The 25,632-nt window shown below is 44.6% G+C and overlaps 1 protein-coding gene across 1 annotated transcript in view; it reads left to right on the top strand.

Annotated features, from left to right (window-relative positions):
• LOC310792222 (cadherin-18-like) overlaps nucleotides 1-25,632 on the top strand; it is a gene marked incomplete at both ends in the record, with an annotated part of 146,708 nt that overhangs the window by 55,071 nt on the left and 66,005 nt on the right. The window contains 4 exons of the mRNA XM_083653951.1: nucleotides 6,170-6,337; nucleotides 10,185-10,372; nucleotides 17,095-17,348; nucleotides 17,554-17,690. Of these exons, the coding sequence (XP_083510077.1) occupies nucleotides 6,170-6,337; nucleotides 10,185-10,372; nucleotides 17,095-17,348; nucleotides 17,554-17,690 (747 nt within the window). The remainder of the gene's footprint in view (nucleotides 1-6,169; nucleotides 6,338-10,184; nucleotides 10,373-17,094; nucleotides 17,349-17,553; nucleotides 17,691-25,632) is intronic.

Genomic DNA, 25,632 nt, shown 5'->3' with positions numbered 1-25,632 from the left:
ATCGCTGTGCTCCGCATACTACATAAATGAGTCTGTGCCACTTCACAGCCACTGCTGGGGTTTGAGGGCGTGTCTAGGGGTTTGAAATTGAATGAGTGACAGGTCATATCACCCAGACCCAGAGAGAGATCTGCAGCATGCAGTAATGTCGTGTATCAGCATAAGAACTCTCATGGGTCTGGCGTTGAGACTATGGTAGCACTGTTGCCTCACAGCCAGAAGGTCCTGGGTTCGATTCCCGCCTGGGCGCTGTGGGCGCTGAAGGTGTGCCCTCCCCGTATCTTCAGTCCATACTGCCCAAGTGGGCTATCTCGTGGAAAGGGCCTTTCCTGTGTGGAGTTTCCATGTTCTCCCCGTGCTCCCTGGGGTTCCTCCATATATAACCCCCCACTAAAAAAACATGCAGAAGATGGTCATCTGAACAGCGGCGGTTGGAAGAAGTTGGCTGCCCACCGCTCCTGGCCTGATCATGGAGGAGGACGAGCCAGGATGGGTCAAACGCGGAGAACAAATTCCACTGCGCCTCCAAAGCGTGTGTGTGTGTGTGTGTGTGTGTGTGTGTGTACTGGCTGCCGTGCACGTGTGTGCATGCCAAATGGTGTTTGTGACAAAATAAAGATGGGGTTTGTCCGTCTGGTTTAATCTTAATGCTAACGCTTTAGCATACTAGTTGGCTCAATGCTATTAGCATACACCATGTTGAGTGATAGGCTCCATGTTAACACTTGCAAGATTACATAGGAGGAATTTGGCTTAGTCTAAGTACATGCAGGGTAGCATCATATTAATATTCAATAAAAGACAAAAGGAAACTAGGAAAAATATCTAAAAGACAAAATCACAACATTATACAAATGCAGTCCAATATATATAATATAGACATGCATAGGAGTGTTAGTGATGTTTGCAAAGCGTTTTACAATGAATACCTCACATCTACCCATTCACACTCACCTTCGTACTCCGATGACGGTGGTGGCAACTATGCAAGGCGCTGTTCAGTGTCTTGCTCAAGGACACTTCAACACGCTGCCGGGAGGAGCCTTGAACCGAGAACCTTCCGATTCCAAGGCTCTATACCTCCTGAGCCACTGCGTCACTGCCGCCCCCTCAACAAGGCCGGATTTAACCATAGGGCAACCGCGGGAAGTGGGGGTGCTTGTGGTGCTGCGGCACCCTCTGCTGTTTTGTATTGGAAATGTAATGTCAATTATTTTTTCATCATTGTAAAGCCACAGCACAGTGAAGAGGATATTAATGTGAAGATTAGCCTCTTCCTTTTGCTCTCAGAGTGCATCAGATTCATGCATTTTACTTTAAAATGTACAAAATTTATTTGTCCAGGGGGGCCACAGCCCCCCCTAGAAACCCCCCAGTCAGACTAATATTTTTATCCTGCTGGTGCTACCTGTTTGCAAAGCCTCGAATCGCCTATGAGTGAGTGAGAAACAGAATCTCAGAAACTGAATAATGCCATAACAGTATAATACTAATGTTAATTTAAAATGAGATATTCCTCTAAATATGGCAAAAAAACATCCAAACATCCGGAAGATGGGTAGGGGGGCCCCTGGGAGCTTCAGTGCCCCGGGGCCCCTGGGGGTGTTAATCTGGCTCTGCCCCTCAATGTACAAATAGCTCGCCCAAAATCCCCACATCCCCCAGTTTATCTGCACATGTGAAACATCCACGGTTATTGTTCATTCTCTCACAGCTTCAGACCTTCAATGTAAACAAGACACACGTTTGACATCCGCTCATGGCACCATCCAATTGATTTCGCCATCAGTTCATACAGTCGAGTTACCAGCCTCGATGTAAAATCGTTTAAAATAAACTGTGATGCATCTAAGAATCGACTACACCCCACCCCTAGAGAGGAGTCGAGGAACTAGCTTGATCACACTGTTGCTTTCCCATTATTTATGCAGTAGAGTATGTGATGTTAAATATTAGTTATGTACCTAATATCTGGTCTAGTTAAATAGAGGGAGGGAAGATGGTCTCCCTCACTCTCTCTCTCACTTTCTTTCTCTGCATTTAAATAAACTAGGAATGAGCAGTGCAAAACCAGCAGTGCAATCCCAACCTCCTACTCTCTCTGTATGTATGTATGTATGTATACATGCTGTATATATACAGTGCAATCAAACTATAGCCTACCTCCTCCTTCCATTTAACTGAACAAAATCAGGTAATTACCTAATAACTAATAACTGTTGATGGGTAAACCAATTGGCCAGATGTGAACATATGTTGAACACATCTGTCTTGTTTCCATTGGAGTGCAGCTGTGAGAGATCACTGACCAACAAGCATGGAGGGGAATCAGTATTTTCACATGAATAGCATGTGCAGATGAACTGAGCGATGTGAGAATTGTTGGTGAGCGATACCAGTCCATGTATACACGTACTGTACCGTAGGGCTGGGTTCAAAAAATCGATTCTCCGATTTTTATTTTAATCCTCGATTATCGATTCATATGTCCAGAGATCGATTTTTTTTTATTAAAAAAAAACAAAAAAACAGGCTAACATAATTATGCTGTGTGTGGTAGTTGAAACATAGTTTCAAGTTGACGTTTGTAGTTGAAACAAAAACAAATACTGTAGGCTACATGAATGGAAATGTTTGATCATTAATATCTACTTTTAGAAATTATATAGGCTGAAATCAAATCACTGTGCATAATTGTGAAAGTGTCTTTATTGACAGATGAAAAGGCTGTTATTTACCCTTTTTCACCACCTGGTGAGTAAATATATGTGTAACTAAAACCATTAAAATTGACAACAGGTCTGCAACTTTTTTTTCCCGTGTATCTACTTGGCTGGTTGGGAACCCCTGTGTTACATAACTGGACATGTAATTCAGGGTACAGATCAAAAAACATTTTGAAACATATTGAAATCGATCGAATCGGAATCGAATCGAATCGAATCAAATCGAAATTAATCGATTCAAATCGATTCTTGAAATTTGAACCAATACCCAGCTCTACTGTACCGTGCTATTGGATATACAAATTGACCAGTGCATGTGTTGGGAAATGTGCAAATTGACTGGTACATTGTTTCATTGGCTATTGCACATAAACTGTAACACATAAAATACATGCCTGCTGTATTCTGTTGTCAAGCTTCAGGACAAATGGCCTGAATGATGATTTGTCTCTTCTATTCTATTCTATTCTATTCTATTCTATTCTATTCTATTCTATTTGTGTGCATCATTGGCCACATCAAATTAGAATTGAAAACATGCATTTACTTGGAGAGTTGTGTTGCATCTACATGTAATTACGTAAAAGAAAATCATGGTTGTCTGTTCCTCATTCCAAGTGTCAAAATGTACATGCAAGGTATTTGATCTCACGTCTAATTTTAATTGCATTGTTAAAATAAACCATTTAAACTTTGTAGGCGATTTAGAAAATATAGGAACAAGATGGGGCTTTTACAGTTACTGCTAGAACATGGCTTACTTGGAATGAATCCCAATAAAATAAAATAACTGTCTCTAATACGCATCGTGTCACAGAGAGGGAGGGAGACATATTACTGGCCAGTAGAGCAGGTTGGCAATCCTGATCCTCCTTTTCTCTTCCCACGGCCTCTATTAGGTAATAGGACGTTCTCTCAGAAAATTGGTGTATTCTTAAAGGATGCTTTAGCGATAAACCCACTTTGTATCATTCATAATCTCGGTAATATAAGCACATCAGTGTTGACCTTCTCTCTGTTTTGCTCACAGAGATCTCGCATTTCCTCCTCTGTCAAAGCGCTCCATGGTGACGCGTTTTACGTCACAACGCGTCACAACGGTGCTGCGGAAGTTCTGCTTAAGAGGCAGAATCTGCTCCGAGGGCAGCTGTTATTGTTTATTTTTATTTTCGAAGTATGCGCACATCCACCGAGAATGCCATTGAGAGCCTTAACGAGCCTTAATGACTTGCAGCTGGCGGGGGTGGAGTTTGTGCAGGAGGATTTTTCTCCATGAGGTAAACAGAGAGAGAAGGTAAACACTGCCCATGTGCTTATATTACCGAGATTATATATGATACAAAATGGGTTGATTATGCTAAAGCCATCCTTTAAAGGTTCAAATGAGGATAGGAGAGGGTTTCAGTTAAAGTTGTATGTGATTATGTGTAAGGAAGGGATGCAACGAAAGGGAGGAGGGAGACAGCATAGAGTATACATGCTCTGTGGAAATGTATCTCCACATGTCACTGTCACTGGGAGCTGACAACGTTCTCCAGATGGTGAACATGACCCATGGCACCAAGATCAAGCATTGCTAATGTATGGCAACATGTTATTTTCATTGAAATATATGGGAATCAAATCCATAATTTTCATTCTCAGACACTGTGGAAAGACATTGTTTCACCAGGACACTGGAAAAAAATGTAATACACACTGTATTATTGATTATTTTATTTCAGTGTGTGAGCGAGGACGAGCTGGGATATTTGCTATGCTTGCCGTGTTTGTGTGTGCGCGCACACGCGTGTGTGAGCGCATGCGTGCATGTACATGCGTGCGTGTGTGTGAAGTGATACGGCGGAGAAATATGTGCGTGTGTGTGTGTGTGTGTGTGTGTGTGTGTGTGTGTGTGTGCGCGCGTGCGTGCGTGTGTGGACATGTTTTACCACCAGACGAGGACTATAAGCAGTAAACATGAGGCAGCCCATTCCCTGCAGCCATATCGTATTATCATATTATCATATTTTTTATATTACCCACCAAATCACTTTTAGTTGTGGAGATGTAATGAAATCATTGGGTCTCCATGCTCTGCTTCTCAGCCAGCATGCTGAGTAAGGATCTTAGACTGAGCTCACATTTGCTTCGAGACTTCCCGGAATGTAGCGTAAATCTCTGCAGGATTACACATTATCTCGCTTGATGCACGTTGTCTTTCAGATGGTTCATTCTAATTTGATGGCACTGGGATGTGTGTCATTTGTGAACAATATATCATTTTGTGTGAGGTGGAAAATCTCATAAAAGCATCATGTCTTGTCATCTATAAGACATACTGTCCTGGGTACCATCTATATGAGTGTGTACGTGCAGATATGGAAGTGTGGGTATTGATATTTTGAGCTGTCAGTGGTGAAAGCACTGAGATAAAGTGCCATTTGCTCGTGTCCTTGTGTTCAACATTACTTTAACATGCGGCCTGATAAAGTCCCCTAATCAAAAGCTGACAGCATCATATAAGTAATGTTACACATTATCCAAAGCAGCTGATTCACCTGGGACAAATGAACGATGCAAAAGGAAAAACCAATATCCAATATGCTGGTTTCACCTCTTTTCTAAACTCGGTGTCAAATTCCGCACCAGAGGATGCTTTTCCCAGTCCATTCATTATGATTTTAAAACTGGACAGTCCAATCAGCTTCATCATTTTAAAACTGGACAGTCCAATCAGGTTTATCATTTTAAAACTGGACAGTCCAATCAGGTTTATCATTTTAGAACTGGACAGTCCAATCAGGTTTATCATTTTAGAACTGGACAGTCCAATCAGGTTTATCATTTTAGAACTGGACAGTCCAATCAGGTTTATCATTTTAGAACTGACGTGTCTCCTCCCTCGCTGTTTCAAACCAGCGCTCACACCCTCCCATCCCTGAAAAGAATGATTGTGATGGTGAACTGGATTAAGTGAGCGAGCAGCTTTATTAAACTTGACGTAGTCTCGCTTGCCAGACTTCCCTGCCTACCGGGAGAGAAGTCTGGCTGCATCAAAACAGGCTGTTGGCATAAGCTCTCTGATTGGAGCCGACCGTTTTAGTCGGTGCCAGATAGAAATCCCTTTCCGCTCCCCGCTTACAAGCTCTGTCATTGGCTCCGACCGGCTCCGACCATGTCAATGAGAGCGGCTTCCGCTCCCTCCTCCCTGTGTTTCACTGTCAAATGTCCCCGGCCGCCGCAGTGAAAACAACGACGACACTAGCTAGCAAGCTACGCAGCTTGTTTCCACTGTTTCATGGACTTTTTTTAACGTCACCTTCTATAGAGAACAGCAGGTGGTGAGATCACCTGGTACAAAGACCAGCCAATAGCAGAGTTTTCAGGCTTCACCACAAGTTTTGCTTGAAGGTTTAGTATAGCTTGGCTAGTCTTTAAATATGATCTTGTCTCTGCCTCAGGTATCATCCGGACGGCTGTGTCCAACATGGACCGTGAGGCCAGGGAGCGTTATGCTGTGGTGATCCAGGCCAAAGACATGGCTGGCTCAGTGGGAGGACTGTCTGGATCCACCACCGTCAACATCACCCTGACTGACGTCAACGACAACCCCCCAAAGTTTCCACAGAGTAAGACATCCTGCTCATCATTTATATAGTAGGCTACTTGTATGCACACAGTTTAAAGCACATGTCTGTAGACTTAGACATAATTATGCTTTTTTTTATAATCACTGTGATCTCTTTGTACCTACTGTATACAGATAGTCATGGAATTCTGGGCAAAATCATATCTAAAAAATGTGAAATATTCTCAGATTTGGGTCAAAGAGAAAATATATCATCAAATGAGGGGTTTGTGGCCCTGATGTGGACTAAATTAGGGGTCCTTGATATGAAAAGGTTTGAGAATTGCTGCAATAGAGCAATCAGAGAACTCCTGGAGGTGAAATGACCCGAATAAATGATCCAGGGTGGAATCATGTTTGAGCTGCGTGATGAACGTCTTCATAGTGGGACAACCTCCAAAAAAACAATTATTATGGCCATAGTCAGGGGTGTAGCACAAAAATTCCTATCCAAAAGCAGTCTCTGTGGGCCCTCTTCCTCTGTTGATCCATGTCTCTCACTCATCTTGGCTTTTCGAGGGCCCTGCCCACATTGTCAGTCCCACTTTCCCCCACGACCTGCATATTTAAAGAGAATCCCCAGGGCCGTGGTGGATCTGGACAAAGTGATGGATGCTAATTGCATACTCCCATAGTGAATTTCCTCTGCAACCTGCTCTATTTTAAATGTTTTCACACATGCATTTAGCATAATCAGGATATTCATATGCAATACATTTCTAGATTTTTACATCTCCGTTAACTGTTATTGTTACAATTGATTTCCCACTTGGCTCCTGAATGAGTTTCCCCAGATTGATTTGGACTCATGAGTGAGCTCCTGCATGGAGGCCTTTTAAATGATTTCCATATTGGGGGGAAATAGATTTTTACACTTTTAGCTACAGACCCAAAATGGAAAATGTGCTCTCTTCCTCTGGAAAGTAGGCTTATTGCATCACATTGCTATTCTTACCAGGTACAACCCATCACACCATGTGCCACAACTTAGTTTGGGTCCTGACACATTTAAAAACAGGCAGGGCTGACTGGGTACAAGTTCAACACACCAGGGACATTCTTCTTTTTTCCAGATTTTCTTTTTGTATCCCATTTTATCCCCCATTAGTGCTAATGTATTTATCCTGATTGCTGCTCCACCCTCTGCCGATCTGGGGAGAGCCAAAACTGGCTCCGTGCTTCCTCCGAGACATGGGCAGTTAGCCAGCCGCTTCTTTTCACCTGACAGGGGAAGCTTCACCGGTAGGACATCACACGTGGGAGGTTCACGCTATTCCAATCAGTTCCCCTCCCTCCGAACAGGCGCCCCTAACGACCAGAGGAGGCACCACTTCAGTGACCAGGATATTGCATGTTTTTGGTGAGGGGGTTCCTATATGAAGGAAACCCCCGGGAGGCACGGGCAGAACATGCAAACTCCACACAGAAAGGCCCTTTTGACGACACCACCCGGGCGGTGGGCACTCGAGGACATGCGGACGGGCACGCACTCCTTCAGCACTCACAGTGTCCCAGGTGGGAATCGAACACCTTCTAGCTGTGAGGCGACAGCGGTACCACTGCACCACCGTGCCCCCAAGGAACATTCATGATTGCCCGCCATCATAGATCACTGTCCAATCTTTTTTTCCTTGTTTTACAAGCGAACCTGAATATCCGCTTTGTGTTCTCGTCAGCTTGCAATGATGGTAATCCTGATGTGTTTTTCTGTCTCTCCTGTCAAAAGATTCTAAAATCATATATATGATGTTGATTCATTTTGGAATGCAAACTTCTGACATGCAGGCCCTGCAGATGAATATACATAGTACAATATGTGACTAATGTGAATACCTCAACACACACACACACACACACACACACACACACACGCGCGCATACCATGTTTTACAATTACAGCTTCAGGCCTGCATGAATACAGTATTATGCTAATGACTGTAGTAAACATGTCAAGAAATGTTATATCACACATGGTGACTCAAGCGCCTTTCTTATTATCCACACATTTATTTTCTGTCTCTCATTCAGACATGATACACACACACACACACACACACACACACAGACGCACACATGCACGCACACACACGCACGCACACACACACGCACACGCACTCACACGCACACACATGCACGCACGCACACACACGCACGCACACGCACACACGCACGCATGCACGCACGCACACATGCACACACACACGCACTTTGTAAAAAAAACTGTTCACCCTTAACAGATGAATCATCACCAAAGAAGCACAGCATACTGTAACTATGCATATACCGTATTTCCGCTAATAGTAACCGGGGCCTTTATTTACTGAGCCGCAGAGAGCCCCCGTCCTATATTAGAGCAGAGGCCTGTATTCGAGTGAGGCCTTTATTTCTTAATATTAAACTCTCATGGACATACTCCTTTATTTTCATGACTTTTATTGCAAAATATTGCATAAAACCAAACAACGCAAATAAATATTGGTGGTCACTCACTCACTCAGTATCCTCCTCCTCCTCATCTAGTATGTCGGTATCCTCCGCGTCCTCATCATTCAGAACAACAAGTTAATTGTTGACCAGTTCCTCTTCATCTTCCTCATCCTCGGCTGCCTGTCTGTTCTCCTGGTCCCCCTAACGCAGCTGGGCGAGAGCCTCAGCGGCGCAGGGCTGTCCCTGCTTGAAGCAGTGGATGAGGTTGTCTTGACTCCCGTCAGTTTTCACAGACTGTCCACAAACTTGGAAGGACTTTTTGATCAGATCCTTGTCCAGCTTGTCCCAGGCGGCGATCACCCAGTCCACAAGCAGGCGCTTTTAGGTTTCCACCTCCAGCTGTGTACTGCTTATCTGCGTCCCCAGCTATCCACTCGTCGTAGGCATCGTGCAGGCTCTGCTTGAAGGGCTGATTCCACATCATACTGTACCAAATGTTCCGCTGCATATTGCACAACGCTCTCTTTAAACTTAACGTCAAACTTTCGTCTGGTTCGTTTGGTCTCTGCGTTACGTCCGGTTACGTCACACGGTAGATGGGAAATTTACAGTACCGTATTCACCGTAGTTTTTGCTCCTTCGTTGTTGTTTTTTTGACCCGGCCTGTATTGAGGGAGGGGCCTTTATTTGTCCGTGCAGGCCGTGCCCCCGTCCTATATTACAGCAGAGGCCTGTAATTGAATAGGGGCCACTAATAGCGGAAATACGGTATGCTTTACTATTATGTGTATGTTATATTTATATTATTTATATTATTTATTTATAGTATATTTAGCCTATATATTATTATTATTATTAGTAGTAGTATTAATATTTTTATTATTTTTATTTTTATTATTTTTATTATTTTTATTATTTTTATTATTATTATTATTATATTGATGCTTATTTATGTTTATATGATGTTTATGTTTTGTACACATCAGGGCTATGGACCCCCATGTGATGAGATTTTTGATATGGTTTTGTCTAGAATTCCATATCAAGAACCCCCTAATTTAGTACACAGTAGGGCCACAGACCCCCAATCCTTGATAGTTCCCCTCTCAGCCCCAAATCTGAGATGTTTGTTGTTAAATTCAACTCTTTCTGTATCAACAGTGAAACTACCATCAAAACAGACATTCTCGTATTGTGTTCACTTCTTGTAACTGAAATAATACTGAAGTTCATCAATTTGCTGGTGATCCTCGGGAACCCTCTCAAGGACCCCTGGTGGTCCCCGGACCCCATGTTGAGAACCACTATGCAAAATGACAAATCAGATTCATGCAAATAATAGGCATCACCTTATATAAGGGGTTTGATGGAAAAAATATTCAAAATGTCCAAATGCATCTCTCCTGGTGCTGTCGTCATAGAGAGCTACCAGCTGTATGTGCCAGAGTCGGCTGCAGTGGGGAAGGCCGTGGGTCGGATCAGAGCCAACGACGAAGACGAGAGGGAGAACGCTGAGATGAGCTACAGCATTACTAACGCCGAGGCGGCTGCCATCTTTACCATCACCACCGACACTGAGCGCAGGGAAGGAGTCATCTCCCTCAAACAGGTATGGATCAGAGATCACCACACATAGAGCTGCAGTGAGCCTGAGGTCAAACAGGTATGGACCAGAGATCACCACACATAGAGCTGCAGTGAGCCTGAGGTCAAACAGGTATGGATCAGAGATCACCACACATAGAGCTGCAGTGAGCCTGAGGTCAAACAGGTATGGACCAGAGATCACCACACATAGAGCTGCAGTGAGCCTGAGGTCAACAGGTATGCATCAGAGATCACCACACATAGAGCTGCAGTGAGCCTGAGGTCAAACAGGTATGGACCAGAGATCACCACACATAGAGCTGCAGTGAGCCTGAGGTCAAACAGGTATGCATCAGATATCACCACACATAGAGCTGCAGTGAGCCTGAGGTCAAACAGGTATGGATCAGAGATCACCACTCATACACCTACACTGAACCTGAGGATCACAGGTATGCATCAGAGATCACCACACATACAGCTGCAATGAGCCTGAGGTCAAACAGGTATGGACCAGAGATCACCACTCATACACCTACACTGAGCCTGAGGTCAACAGGTATGCATCAGAGATCACCACTCATACACCTACACTGAGCCTGAGGTCAACAGGTATGCATCAGAGATCACCACTCATACACCTACACTGAACCTGAGGATAACAGGTATGCATCAGAGATCACCACACATACAGCTGCAGTGAGCCTGAGGTCAAACAGGTATGGACCAGAGATCACCACTCATACACCTACACTGAGCCTGAGGTCAACAGGTATGCATCAGAGATCACCACACATACAGTAGCTGCAGTGAGCCTGAGGTGAAACAGCTGGAGGCCAGACGGTCAGTGGTAGAGCTGTCGCCTCACAGTCAGAAGGTCCTGAGTTCGATTCTCGCCTGGGACACTGTGGGCGCTGTGGTTGTGTTCCCCCCCATATCTTCAGTGCCCACTGCCCAGGTGGGGTATCTCGTCGTAAGGGCCTTTCTCTCTGTGTGGAGTTTGCATGTTCTCCCCGTGCTCCCCGAGGGGGTTCCTCCATATATACACCCCCCCCCCCCCACTAAAAACATGCAGAAGATCAGATCGTCATCGTCATCCGACCAGTGACGACAACACCCGAAGTTGGTCCCCGGGCGCTGTACGAGAAAGCGACCACTGCTCCTGGCCTGCCCCTCGGAGGAAAGGACATGCCTGGATGGGTTAAATGCAGAGGACACTTTTCACCGGCCACCGTCAGCATGAGTGTGTTGTGGCCGCATGCATGTGTTGTGGTGTTCGTGTGACAATAAAAGACGAAAGAAAGAAAGTCTGGTAGAATCAGGCGCGGACTGCATAATCGGGCACGTCGGGCAAATGCCCGGTGGCCTGGCCTGGCCTGGCCTGCAAAAAAAAAAAAAAAAATTTGGTGCCCCCACTCAGGCCACTCACTGAACAGCAGGCCAGGCGCCGCCTACTGGTTTACTAGTGGTTTTATTACTTTATTCAGGGTTAAAGTGGGTGCATCTCATTGTAAAATTGGACTCGGCCCAAATTGGGCTTCAAACGGCCCAAATCTCGCTTCAAACGGCTCAAATTGGGCTTCAAACGGCCCAAATTGGGCTTCAAACGGTCCAAATTGGGCTTCAAACGGCCCAAATTTTTCACCACCACCCTTCGGACGCCGGCACGCGCGTCGGCCCGTATCAGCCTGGCCTGCTTGGTATCTAATGCCCGGCCTGAATTACAATCCCAGTCCGCCCCTGGGTAGAATGAAATGAAATGTGAGGTTACGTGACCGGCTGGTTTAGCAGGCTACCAGCGGTCTATCTACACATCACCAGGCTACCAGCGGTCTGTCTACACATTACCAGGGGGTCATCCCTATGTTCCCCGGGTCCTATGTTCCCCGTTTTTCCCAAATGGTGTCCACCCGCTATGCTGACCACCCGCAATGCCGACCTTAGGTTTAGGCGTGGGGGTGGGAGAGGTTAGGTTTTGGGTTAGGGTCTGGGGGAGGTTAGGTTTAGGCGGAGGTTAGGTTTGGCGTGGGGGCTGGGAGAGCTTAGTGAAAAACGGGGAATATAGAACCCGGGGAACATAGAACCCGGGGAACATAGACATGATCCCATTACCAGGCTAGTAGTGGTCTGTCTACACATCACCAGGCTAGCAGTGGTCTGTCTACACATTACCAGGCTACCAGCGGTCTGTCTACACATTACCAGGCTAGCAGTGATCTGTCTACACATCACCAGGCTAGCAGTGGTCTGTCTACACATTACCAGGCTAGCAGTGGTCTGTCTATACATTACCAGGCTAGCAGTGGTCTGTCTACACATTACCAGGCTAGCAGCAGTCTGTCTACACATTACCAGGCTAGCAGCAGTCTGTCTACACATTACCAGGCTACCAGCGGTCTGTCTACACATTACCAGGCTAGCAGTGATCTGTCTACACATCACCAGGCTAGCAGTGGTCTGTCTACACATTACCAGGCTAGCAGTGGTCTGTCTATACATTACCAGGCTAGCAGTGGTCTGTCTACACATTACCAGGCTAGCAGTGGTCTGTCTACACATTACCAGGCTAGCAGTGGTCTGTCTACACATTACCAGGCTACCAGCGGTCTGTCTACACATTACCAGGCTAGCAGTGGTCTGTCTACACATTACCAGGCTAGCAGTGGTCTGTCTACACATTACCAGGCTAGCAGTGGTCTGTCTACACATTACCAGGCTACCAGCGGTCTGTCTACACATTACCAGGCTAGCAGCGGTCTGTCTACACATTACCAGGCTAGCAGCAGTCTGTCTACACATTACCAGGCTAGCAGTGGTCTGTCTACACATTACCAGGCTAGCAGTGGTCTGTCTACACATTACCAGGCTAGCAGTGGTCTGTCTACACATTACCAGGCTAGCAGTGGTCTGTCTACACATTACCAGGCTAGCAGTGGTCTGTCTACACATTACCAGGCTAGCAGTGGTCTGTCTACACATTACCAGGCTAGCAGTGGTCTGGCTACACATGCAAATAATTGTCTGAGCAATTAAAATGTTGCTGACCAAGAATTTGAGCGACATGTTTTGCATCACAATGTTTCATTTTAAATAATTATGATAGGCTAATACGATGTAGCTAGGGAAGTGACCTTGTGACCTTAGCCTACTGTAATTTCACTAGTTCAAATCCACAGACCTGCTAGTGCTACAACAAACTGAACCTAACTGTTCAGTAGTCAAGAGCACAAGACTGCGGTGTTTGGTGTGTGTGTGTGTGTGTGTGTGTGTGTGTGTGTGTGTGCGTGCATGCGTGTGTGCGCGCGTACATCTGTGTAACCCTCCCTCGCACCAACTCCCCCAGGCCATTGCTGTTAGTAAATTTATTTGGATTAATATAAATAATTAAATGCATTAATAATGGTTGCCTCCTTCCTATTCAATGGTAGACTCTGGGGTACCTTAGTCCTTTAAGTGAAGAATTAGGTTACACAACAAAATAAAAGTTTTACTGACTGTATTGGAGGTGAAACTGAACCTACAACTGTTCAGTAGTCAAGAGCACAAGACTGCGGTGTTTGGTGAGTGTGTGTGTGTGTGTGTGTGTGTGTGTGTGTGTGTGTGTGTGTGTGTGTGTGTGTGAGTGAGTGAGCAGAATTGTGTTCGGCCACAGCTATGCCATTTGACATGCGATCAGGCTAAATCTTTCAGGAAGTGCAAAGAGCAGCCCTGTGGGTGACCTAAGAGAGACAGATTTTTTAAATTAAGTATTTAGGGCCAATTAGGGATCAATTGCCGGATGCGCAGATTAATGACCGAACTATCTGCAAATATGCAATATGTTGGGCTGCGTGGAGGAGTGACCTGCAGCTCCAGGGAGAGACAAATCATGATTTTTTAAATGCAAATCTGATAACGGCAGTTCTTTGTATTAAACACATAGCCTATTATGCTCATATTTTTAGTATCTTTTGTTAAGCTATTTTCAAAAATGTTTTACTAGATTTATGGGTCTTGGGGACACACTTAGAAATGTCTGTCCCCGCTGCTCTGTCCAGTCTTCCAGCACACAGTCCATACAGGTGGGCGTGCAGAGAACGCAACATCCATACTTGATACACTGCACGGCTATTAAACTAGTAAATAAAAGGCAAGGTCCAAATATATCATTGTAACCTTCTGCAGTCAATGAAAAGGCACTGGATGAAGGAGTAGATGGTCTGACCGCTCATTACTGCTCAAGTGACAGAGTCGATTAGACCGCTTCTTAGCGGTTATCTCAGGAGCTTCTTAGCAGTTTCTCTCAGGAGCTTCTTAGCAGTTTCTCTCAGGAGCTTCTTAGCAGTTTCTCTCAGGAGCTTCTTAGCAGTTTCTCTCAGGAGCTTCTTAGCAGTTTCTCTCAGGAGCTTCTTAAAAGTTTCTCTCAGGAGCTTCTTAGCAGTTTCTCTCAGGAGCTTCTTAGCAGTTTCTCTCAGGAGCTTCTTAGCAGTTTCTCTCAGGAGCTTCTTAGCAGTTTCTCTCAGGAGCTTCTTAGCAGTTTCTCTCAGGAGCTTCTTAGCAGTTTCTCTCAGGAGCTTCTTAGCAGTTTCTCTCAGGAGCTTCTAGCAGTTTCTCTCAGGAGCTTCTTAGCAGTCTCTCTCAGAAGCGTTGAGGTGGAACACAATATTAATCAGCACCCAGCGCCGCCTTTAGCCCCGGCAAGGACCCACAAAACGCTGCCGTCCGCTTTCACTGTTGGAGCAATTATTTTCCTTTTGCCTCTTTTCAAAAGTATTGAAATGAATCTCATACCTCTGAGTGAACTGAACTGCACAGTCGAGTGTGTACGATTTGCCTCTCCCAGCCTTTGAACTATGGTGAGCAATAGTGTTTTTTCAGTGGCAGTGGAGTTAAAAGCAAATCTTTGTATCTCCTGATCTCCTCTCTAGCCGCTGAACTCTAACGCACGACGGGAGTCCGTAATAGTTATCTCACAGTTTGAAGTGTTTGCTTTTGTCAGCATAGCGCAGTGCCCTGTGTTCTGAAGGCCTGCTCTGTATGCTGAAGTCCAACTTTTCAGGCACTGATGTGAAAGAAAAAAGTATTTATCCTATCAACACGAGGGTGTCTTTTACTTTTTATTTTTATTTTGTGAAAATAGTTTTGGCTTGGTCATTCCTTGACATGAAACATTTTCAATATGTGTGTGTGTGTGTGTGTGTGGGGGGGGGGGGGTTGATAATGACAGCTGCTGTCAATTAAAGTACTAAAGTTCTAGCATGTAAATATTGATACGTGTTGTTCTGTCCTTTAATACCCTAACATTATAGCTGCATACTGTAACAGCAGTTAAAGGGTGGCTTTACCAGTAATCAACCCACTTTGTTTCATTAAGAATCTGGGTAACATAAGCACATGTGCAGTGTTTACCTTCTCTGTGTTTTCCTCACGGAGATCTGCCATTTCCTCCTCTGCCAAAGCGCTCCGTTCTGACATGTTTTACATCACAACGCGTCACAACGCGTCACAACGGCGCTGCGGAAGTTCTGCTGGAGAGGCAGAATCTGCTCCGAGGTTGGCTGTCATTGTTTATTTTTTAAGTATGTGCATGGAGAGCCTTAACGAGCCCTAACGACTTGCAGCTGGTGGGGGCGGAGTTTCTGCAGACAGGAGCAGGAGCAATTTCTCTGTGAGGTCAACAGAGATAGAACCCAAAACACTCCCATGTGCTTATTTTACAGAGATTATATATTATATATTTATATACAAAGTGGGTTGATTACAGGTAAAGCCATCCTTTAAGACTAAGGAGTCATTGGCATTAATAGTAAACAAGTTATAATAATTGTAGATAGAGCTGCTTTTTGAGAAGCTTATTGTAGAGTTGAAGAATTTGACGTATTTTTGTAGTCAGAACGCGGAAGTCCCGGACTTCCTGGTTCTTCACTGTTTCTGTCTATGGGATTTTTGAATGGGTTTTTGCCGCGATGCTTCAAATAAGGTCTCTGGGCAACGCAAGATTAATCAAACGCGAACCAGAGTTCAGTCGGATAATCCTCACACATGAGGACCGCTTTCATGAGTTTTGTAGCGTAAATGCGAGCCCTAGAAGTAAAAAGCTCGAGCTAAGCTAATCCAGAACTACACAGTGTCGCATAGGCTTCCACGTCACGTCACCACTCAACCTGGACTGTTGTTGATGTGTGCACTGATTACCCCGGGCTGAACGGGGCTGAACCAGGTGAGGGAAAGAGAATTTCCGTGTTCGTCCTTTGAAGTGATGACGTTATTGACGTATATATCCCCATCGACTCAACAGTGTAGTCTCATTTAGCCGTTTGCTAGCTAGCCTCCCTTTTAACGGCACGTAAAAGCTTCAAAACTCATAAAAGTGGTCCTCGTGTGTGAAGATGAAATGACTAAACACTGGTTCGCGTTTGATTAGGCCAGCGTTGCCCAGAGAGATTATTAAAAGCATCGCGGCAAAAACCCATTCAAAACTCCCATAGGCGAAAACAGTGAAGAACCAGGAGTGTTAGCATCGATGATTTCCGGACTCGTTCCTGCGGCTCTCTATTATGTACCATGAAACCTAACATTAGATGCTGTACAATATGTGTTACTGATTACAGAATCATTATAGTCTCATTTACACCGGGTGTTTAGAACAACAAACATATCGGTTGAGTCATATCAGTCGATGATAAAGACTAAGTGCACCTTCAACGGTCGATATTTATAACGTGTCCTCAGTTGGTTTTGCTGTGCCTCCTCTCTCCTCACCAGCCTCTGAACTATGAGAAGAGGAAAGCCCACATGCTGCACATAGAGGGCACCAACATCCACCCGGACCCCCGCTTCTCCCACCTGGGGCCGTTCAAGGACGCCACGTCACTGCGCGTCATTGTGGGCGACGTGGACGAACCGCCCGTCTTCTCAATGGACTACTACATCATGGACGTCTATGAGAACTCACCCGCTGGGACCCAGGTTGGCACTGTGACCTCCGTGGACCCAGATAGCACCAAAAGCGCTGTCAGGTAACAAAAAAAATAAAGGGAGGGGGGGGGGGGGGGGGGGGGGGGGGTGCGGGGGTCACTAGCATTTGGGGTTGAAGCGTTCCCTATGTCTCTTCCATTGTGTTTGATTACCTTCTGAATGATATTAAAAATCAATCAAAATGGTCAAGTGTGTTCCGCTTTGAGGATCATTTGTTTGATCACGTTGTGTTGCATCATACCACAGGTACTTCATAGAGAATGAAGATGAGAGACCTTTGTATTTCGCCATTGGGGTGAACAGTGGCGTCATCAGGACCACTCAGGTTCTGGACAGGGAGGAGATGGCGTGGCATAATATCACTGTGATGGCTGCAGAGGTCGGTAAGTTCACAGCAACAGATCAAACGATGTGTTGTCTTGTCTTCCTGTACCATCGATCTATCCCTCCCACTACCCATTAGGGGTGTAGTCAACCAAAGAACATATTGGTCCACTGAAATTCTACCTACTCTTCAACCAATAGATTGGTCGATAGGGAAGGGGGGGGGGAAATCTGTGCGTTATCTCTAGATCTCTAAATCGGTCACAGTGCACTGAGTGCACTCTCCCCAGTACACTAAATGAATTATACATAAACATAAAAAGCTATTTGCAGCATATTAAATTAATTTTAACCTAATAATCTTATACTTAAAGATTAACAGACTCAGAGTTGCACCGGCCCATATTCATAGGATTTCCAAAAGAACTAGGGGAACTTTAACGAAGGAAAGAAAGAAGAAGCCAAGCTAGTTACCTTGCTAGCTATTAGCTATTTTCGCTGACTTAATTCCCATATTCACCTTATGTAGAAGAGACAGTCTGGCTTGAGAGACTAAGGGCCCTATCGTTGTACGGCGCTATTGTTTGCGTTGCGTTTGCGCTGCGTTTGCATGCCTCTTATTGCTATCTTCCCAGCGTCTAAGCTATCGTCTGCCTCCACCGTCCAGTTTTGTGCTGTGATGACACAGGTGTAGGCGTGGCCCAGGCGTGTCCGTGGGCCTCTAGCCTATCATGTGTCTCGCGCAAGTGTCATTTAGCGCTGTGGGGAAGATACCGTCGGTATGTGCCGAGCGCAAAGAGAGGTTTGGGAGTTGCCCGTTCCAAAATAGGCATTCCAGTGCATCAAGCATCAAGCAGACAGTGACGGAAGCATGTGTCTTTATCTGCGCCAAGGGGAAAATGACGGGCTAAATTGGTGGGATTCGATGTATATATATTAATAGAAACGAATAGAAAATAGCTGATTAATAAAATGTGTGCTGGTGGAACGAAATTCAACTTCAAATAGAGCAGCATCACTCATCGTGGCTCTCAGTACGCTGCATAATTACGCATGCAGCCCCGCAGCGGAGATGCAGGAGAAGAGAGCCCAAAAAGGAATAAGCATACGTCCATACAGTCAGACGTTTGGGCAGCAGCCCTTTTTCAGCGTGTGAAATGGCAATAATACACAGGTGATTCACAGGTGGGCATGAGCACGTTATTTGATTTCTATGCATGACAGCCTCACATCTCTCTCTCTCTCTCTCTCTCCCTCTCTCCCTCTCTCCATCTAGGCTATAGTAGCTTTTGTCTCTCCCTCTTTCTCTCTCTAACTCGTCCCTCTGAGTGAGGAGGAAGCTGCTGATGTGACGCTGTGGTTTTATGGGCATGACCACACCTCCACAATGCTTTAGGGCATAAACACGCCTATACGGAGATGTGCGGCGAGATGACGTGAAGCGCAGCGGGCCGACACGCCCACAATTAGGGCTTTGCTATTTCGCTTTCGCTATTCCAGCACAAACCGGGCGCTAACACAAAATTACCTGCCGTCGGGAAGATATAGCCCTAACTCTCTCTCTCTCTCTCTCTCTCTCTCTCTCTCTCTCTCTCTCTCATATATATATATATATATATATATATAGAGTCAATAATATAAAACCTGATTGGTACCATTGGGCTAACAAGCGACTTACGGCAAGTCACAGAGGTGCGAGGTTTTATAGCAACCAAGCAGTCGAAAACTGCCATCTTGTGCTATCTCTTTCTCTTTCTTGTCAGTGGGGAGCTTCAAGGATTTTTCGAGCGATTGGGTTTAAACACTCTATATCACTGTTGGTATAAGTCTAATCTATTTGTTCATCAGTTAATTTAACGTTCATTCTGTAACATTACAAAGCCCACCCGCTGTGTGGCACCCAGTGCGACATACTTTACAGTCGGCCAAACTTCCGTTGTTGTCACCATAGGAACACAGGCCTATTGAACTGGTGGCCCGGGGGCCAAATCCGGCACCCCAATCAAGTCACACCAGCCCGCGGACCCATTCTGGTGGGGGCGAGAAAAATAAAAATCTCCTCTCCCCCTCCCCCCTCTCTATCTGTCTCTCTGCCCCCTCTCTCTATCTGTCTCTCTGCCCCCTCTCTCTATCTGTCTCTCTGCCCCCTCTCTCTATCTGTCTCTCTGCCCCCTCTCTCTATCTGTCTCTCTGCCCCCTCTCTCTATCTGTCTCTCTGCCCCCTCTCTTGATGACACAGCACATACAATTCAAGTCCTGTTTCCGTTTTTCATCTGTGAATTGATTTTGACGTGCAACTATTTTTTTAATTTCTGTTTCTGAAAAGAAAATATGATTATAAAAAAATATCAAAACATGGACCATGAGGCTATGATTAAGTGATTTTTTTTGTTTTTTTTATACCACTGCACCACCGTACCCCTATGATTAAGTGACTTTTGCAATGTAGTAAGATCAAACATTTTAAGATGTGGTGGCGCTGACGATAATAATAGCTCAGGGCCCCTAGGCCCTTTGCTTTCTGACAATGTGGCCCCCTGAACAATATAGTCGGATAGCCCTGCCATAAACACGTCTATCCATTCTGTGAATTACGCTTATGCTGCAATAAATAATTACACAAAGATGTATGAACCTCAGCAAAATTAGATAAAAGTCAATCTCATCCATAGCCTTGCACCAAGCCCTTCATGAACATGTCAGGAAATGTGAAGGAAGCGGTCTACTTTTGAAAAATGTCAACCTTTAAAGTGAATCTCAGTGGAATTCTCCTTTGTCATCTGACCGATGACGTGTATCATCACAGATTGATTGTGTCTGTGGAGACGGCTTCTGAGGGAGCGTCAATCAATTCTGTCCTCTTCATCTTCCTCTCTCCTTTCTCTCCTTGCTTATCTCTACAATTACCCTTTACCATACCCCTTACTGCACATGTGTTACTGCACATAGTGTTACTGCACATAGTGTGTGTGTAATACCTCTTACTGCACATGTGTTACTGCACATGTGTTACTACACATAGTGTGTGTGTGTGTGTGTGTAATACCCCTTACTGCACATGTGTTACTGCACATAGTGTTACTGCACATAGTGTCTGTGTAATACCCCTTACTGCACATGTGTTACTGCACATGTGTTACTGCACATAGTGTGTGTGTAATACCCCTTACTGCACATGTGTTACTGCACATGTGTTACTGCACATAGTGTGTGTGTAATACCCCTTACTGCACATGTGTTACTGCACATGTGTTACTACACATAGTGTGTGTGTTTGTAATACCCCTTACTGCACATGTGTTACTGCACATGTGTTACTACACATAGTGTGTGTGTGTGTGTGTGTAATACCCCTTACTGCACATGTGTTACTGCACATGTGTTACTACACATAGTGTGTGTGTGTGTAATACCCCTTACTGCACATGTGTTACTGCACATAGTGTTACTGCACATAGTGTGTGTGTAATACCCCTTACTGCACATGTGTTACTGCACATGTGTTACTGCACATAGTGTGTGTGTAATACCCCTTACTGCACATGTGTTACTGCACATGTGTTACTACACATAGTGTGTGTGTGTGTAATACCCCTTACTGCACATGTGTTACTGCACATAGTGTTACTGCACATAGTGTGTGTGTAATACCCCTTACTGCACATGTGTTACTGCACATGTGTTACTGCACATAGTGTGTGTGTAATACCCCTTACTGCACATGTGTTACTGCACATGTGTTACTACACATAGTGTTACTGCACATAGTGTGTGTGTGTGTAATACCCCTTACTGCACATGTGTTACTGCACATGTGTTACTACACAGTGTTACTGCACATAGTGTGTGTGTGTAATACCCCTTACTGCCCATGTGTTACTACACATAGTGTTACTGCGCATAGTGTGTGTGTGTAATACCCCTTACTGCACATGTGTTACTGCACATAGTGTGTGTGTAATACCCCTTACTGCACATGTATACACATAGTGTTACTGCACATAGTGTGTGTGTAATACCCCTTACTGCACATGTGTTACTGCAGATAGTGTTACTGCACATAGTGTGTGTGTAATACCCCTTACCATAGTGTGTGTGTAATACCCCTTACTGCACATAGTGTTATGCACATAGTGTGTGGGTGTATATGAGTATATATATAGTATATATATATATATATATATATATATATATAATCAGTGTTTCCCTAGAAACATTTTTTCAGGCGTGAGGGGATTTCGAAACGTACCCCGACCGCAGCGGTGGGGGCCGTCGCTGGTGACGCTAAACTTTTAGCTAACCTGTTCACATCTATGTTCGCAATGGCATCCCAAGTATCATCATACTATTATGGGATGCGATGCGAACAGTTGTATTATGGGATGTACGTTTCCCAGTCAACGACACACGTTGACACATTTTGGAACAGCGCCGCACGCTGGCACGATGCTCCTTAAAGCAAAATGCTTATTGTTTTGAATGATTTGGCATCTTCTATCACTGTCAACACTCAACACCAGTATTGTTGTATGTAATAATATGCCATAAAGGTTTATTGAAATTTTGTGGAGATAAAAAATAATCTGGCCTAACGGAGGCGCCGTTGGTCTGGCCTGTAGAATGGTAGGGGAAACACTGTATACATAATGGACTGAGCTGAATAGCAGGTGGCTAGCTCACCCTGATGTTAAGTCCTTACTGCACTATGTGTGTGTGTAATGGACTGAGCTGAATAGCAGGTGGCTAGCTCACCCTGATGTTAAGTCCTTACTGCACATAGTGTATGTAATGGACTGAGCTGAATACCAGGTGACTCGCTCACCCTGATGTTAAATCCCTGAGGATTAATCTGAGTGGCTAACCTCCTCTTCACGTGGATATAGGTTAATTATCAGGAAATCAAAGGGGAATACCATAAGGATTTGCATATGCTGTGTCCAATAGTAACCCGGCATCGTCATTGCCCCTCCTTTTGTCCTGCTTTGACAGCTCACATTTTCTCCAGTGTGAGAAAAATGTCAAACCAATTTATAATGCATTGTTAAATGCCAAAAATGTCTGTGAAAATCACCCAATGTTTTCCTCATTTGCTGAAAGGTTGAATTTCAGAGCATTATGCTTTTGTGATTTCCCACTTGAAAGTAAAACTCATTATTATGATTTTTCTTTTTGTATTATCTGTTACCTGTTCATACATTTAGATAAGGTAATCCTCTGGTTTTTTATATCAACCAATTATCATCAGATACGAATGTTTCCCCAAATGCATACTTTTGTAACGCTTTAAATATATTCCATTTAGTAACTTAAAGCAGCTACAAGCAAGATTTTCGATTGTTATTAAACAGTCTAAAGTTTATATCGATGCCTCACATCTTACCTGTAATAGTAGGCGAGACCAACGCAGAGTAGTCTAGCTTGATCCCCGAGTGAATCGGCCAGTGTTAGTCTCTCTGTGGCCAGGGCAGATCAGGAAGTGAAATGAAACGGTTTGCAGCAGCCACTTCGGCCATAACCACAAAATAACTTCCAAAAAACCTGTTAGAATATAACGAGAGATGTTCGCGAGAGTAGCAAGCCCCTGCATGGCATTCTCCTTGTTTATGGTCTGTTGCTAGGCAGAGCGAAACGGCGGAAGGCAGGGAGCTGCCGTGAACCGTTTCATTTCACTTCCGGGTTTATCCGGCCCGCCGGTAGACAGATAGAGAGAGAGAGCCTGGTGACGCGAGGTTAGACAGACACAGACTCTATAATCATCAACAGAGCAATCTCCGATTCACACGGCTTTGGTCTCAGCTACTATTATAGGTAAGATGTGATGCATCAATATTGTAATTATACTGTTTAATAACAATCGAAAATCTTGCTCGTAGCTGCTTTAAATCAAACCAAACCAATCCACAGATCTAGCTCTCTGCTTTTCCTCGTCATTACAGTGAGCATAGAGTTGCCCTGTGGTGATGTATAGCAGAGAGGTCAGGCTACAGGTGCAAAGCTCATCTTCATTGTGTCCGAAGAAACGATCCAATTAAAACACTGAGATGGTCAACAGAACTAATGGATGTGTGTCAAGCTACGTAGGTCGCTACGACAAATATGACAGCAAAACATAGTATGAACCATGGCTGACCAATTTGCGGCCTGCGGGCCAAACTTGGCCCATGCTCGGTTTGTTATGGCCCTCCATGGTTTTAAAAGAAAGAAAAAAGGCCAATATTACTGTCTTTCAGAGGCTGTGCGGCGGGCTAGCTTGATGATACTTTTACCATGAAACTAGAAGACCTATTTTAGATTTAGAATGTAAATTGTCTATAAAATAATATAATTTAATGTAATTTCACATAACATCCATCCGGATTAATTTTGCCCCTTCAAATGTAAGAATTTGGCCACCTCTGGTATAGACCCCAACACTGAGCGGACGTGAAGCGGGTTCCCCTTAAATAGGCCCTTTTCACAGAAAGGCAATGGTAGGGTAAACACTGTGGGGGATGAGTCCAGCAAAGCAGGGAGAGAGAGAGAGAGAGAGAGAGAGAGAGAGAGAGAGAGAGAGAGAGTGAGAGAGAGAGAGAGAGAGAGAGAGAGAGAGGATTTGATGGAAAGTGAGAGATAACAGAAAGGTAAGAGATGAGACATGATTTTGATCATGATTAGGCAATAGTGTCAAAATGCTGGAATGATGTTGACTTAAACACCACTATAATTTCCCTATCATCACTGATATAATCATTTGATATCACTGCTCCACCAAACAAGTAAACCCTTCAAGCAGTGTGTTACCACACTTTATTTTTCACAGCGTTGTTCACCATTTTCATGTCAATTTCTCTGTAAGAGAAATAGCTCCATATTTCAGCAGTTTGACAAATGAACTTTCAAAGGGCTCAAAGGGCTTTTACATAGCATCTCCATCACAGTCATACTGTATACTACAGCAGTGGTTCTCAAAGTGGCGTCCGGAGACCCCCAGGGGTCATTGATGGGTTCCAGGGGTTCCCCAGCAAAAAGGGGAATAATTTATTTCCACTATAATTCCATCCATAAGTAACACAATGACATAACATATGACTATTTTGGTCATGGGATTTCTGCAATAAAACATCTAAAAGCAAAAATCCTATCAGATGGGGGACCCTGTGACAAAATCTTATCAGATGGCGGTCTGTGGTGTAATTTGTATCAGCTTAGGGGTCCTTGACGTGGACAAGTTTGAGAACCACTGTACTGCAGTACATCCTCCATCTACATACAACATAGGTTACATCACATTTTACTGTAATAATAATAATAATAATAATATATACCATAATACATTAGATTACTATACAAACAGCACATCTTTGGACTGTGGGGAGGAACCAGAGCAGCCAGAGGAGGCCCATGCAAACACGGGGAGGAGAACACGCACACTCCACACAGAAAGGGCCGGGGTGGAGATTCGAACCCACAACCTTCTTGCTGGGAGGTGACAGTGCTAACCACAGAGCCACCGTGTCCAACGTTTTCAGCTGTTGCGGTCCACTGCCGAGAGCCAGACTGATGTTCTCCCAGTGATGCTCAACCTCTCCTCATATCAAAGAACCACTAATTCGGTATATTAGGAGCACATCCTGGATGCTAGTTTGCCTCTCAGCAGCCGCTGTCTGAGATGCCACGTGACAGACAAATGGACCTCCAAATGGAAGCAGACAGATGGGGAGGTGTGAGAGGGAAGAACAGCACCTTGGATCAAATGAGCACACACAAGCCTTAAGGAGAGATGGAGGAAGGTTGAATGCCAAGGGAAAACTAATACATTAGTAGACGTTCTCGAAGATCATCTGTCAAGCTATCTGGGAGCTGTCAGGGATGCGAGGGCCTTTTTGGAGCTAATCTCCAAAACCTGCAACAACTCCACGTTTATTTTCAATCTAATAGATTCTGTCCTGGAATGTTGAGGTTGAGTTTCTGCAGTATTTCTCTTATATAGGTGCCAGCTTCTCCCTCCTGGAGGTATCGTAT

Source organism: Poromitra crassiceps (assembly GCF_964638095.1).
Source record: "Poromitra crassiceps genome assembly, chromosome: 17".
NCBI lineage: Eukaryota > Metazoa > Chordata > Actinopteri > Beryciformes > Melamphaidae > Poromitra > Poromitra crassiceps.
Note: the sequence above shows the minus strand (reverse complement) of the source record. Positions and strands in the feature narration are given on the sequence as shown.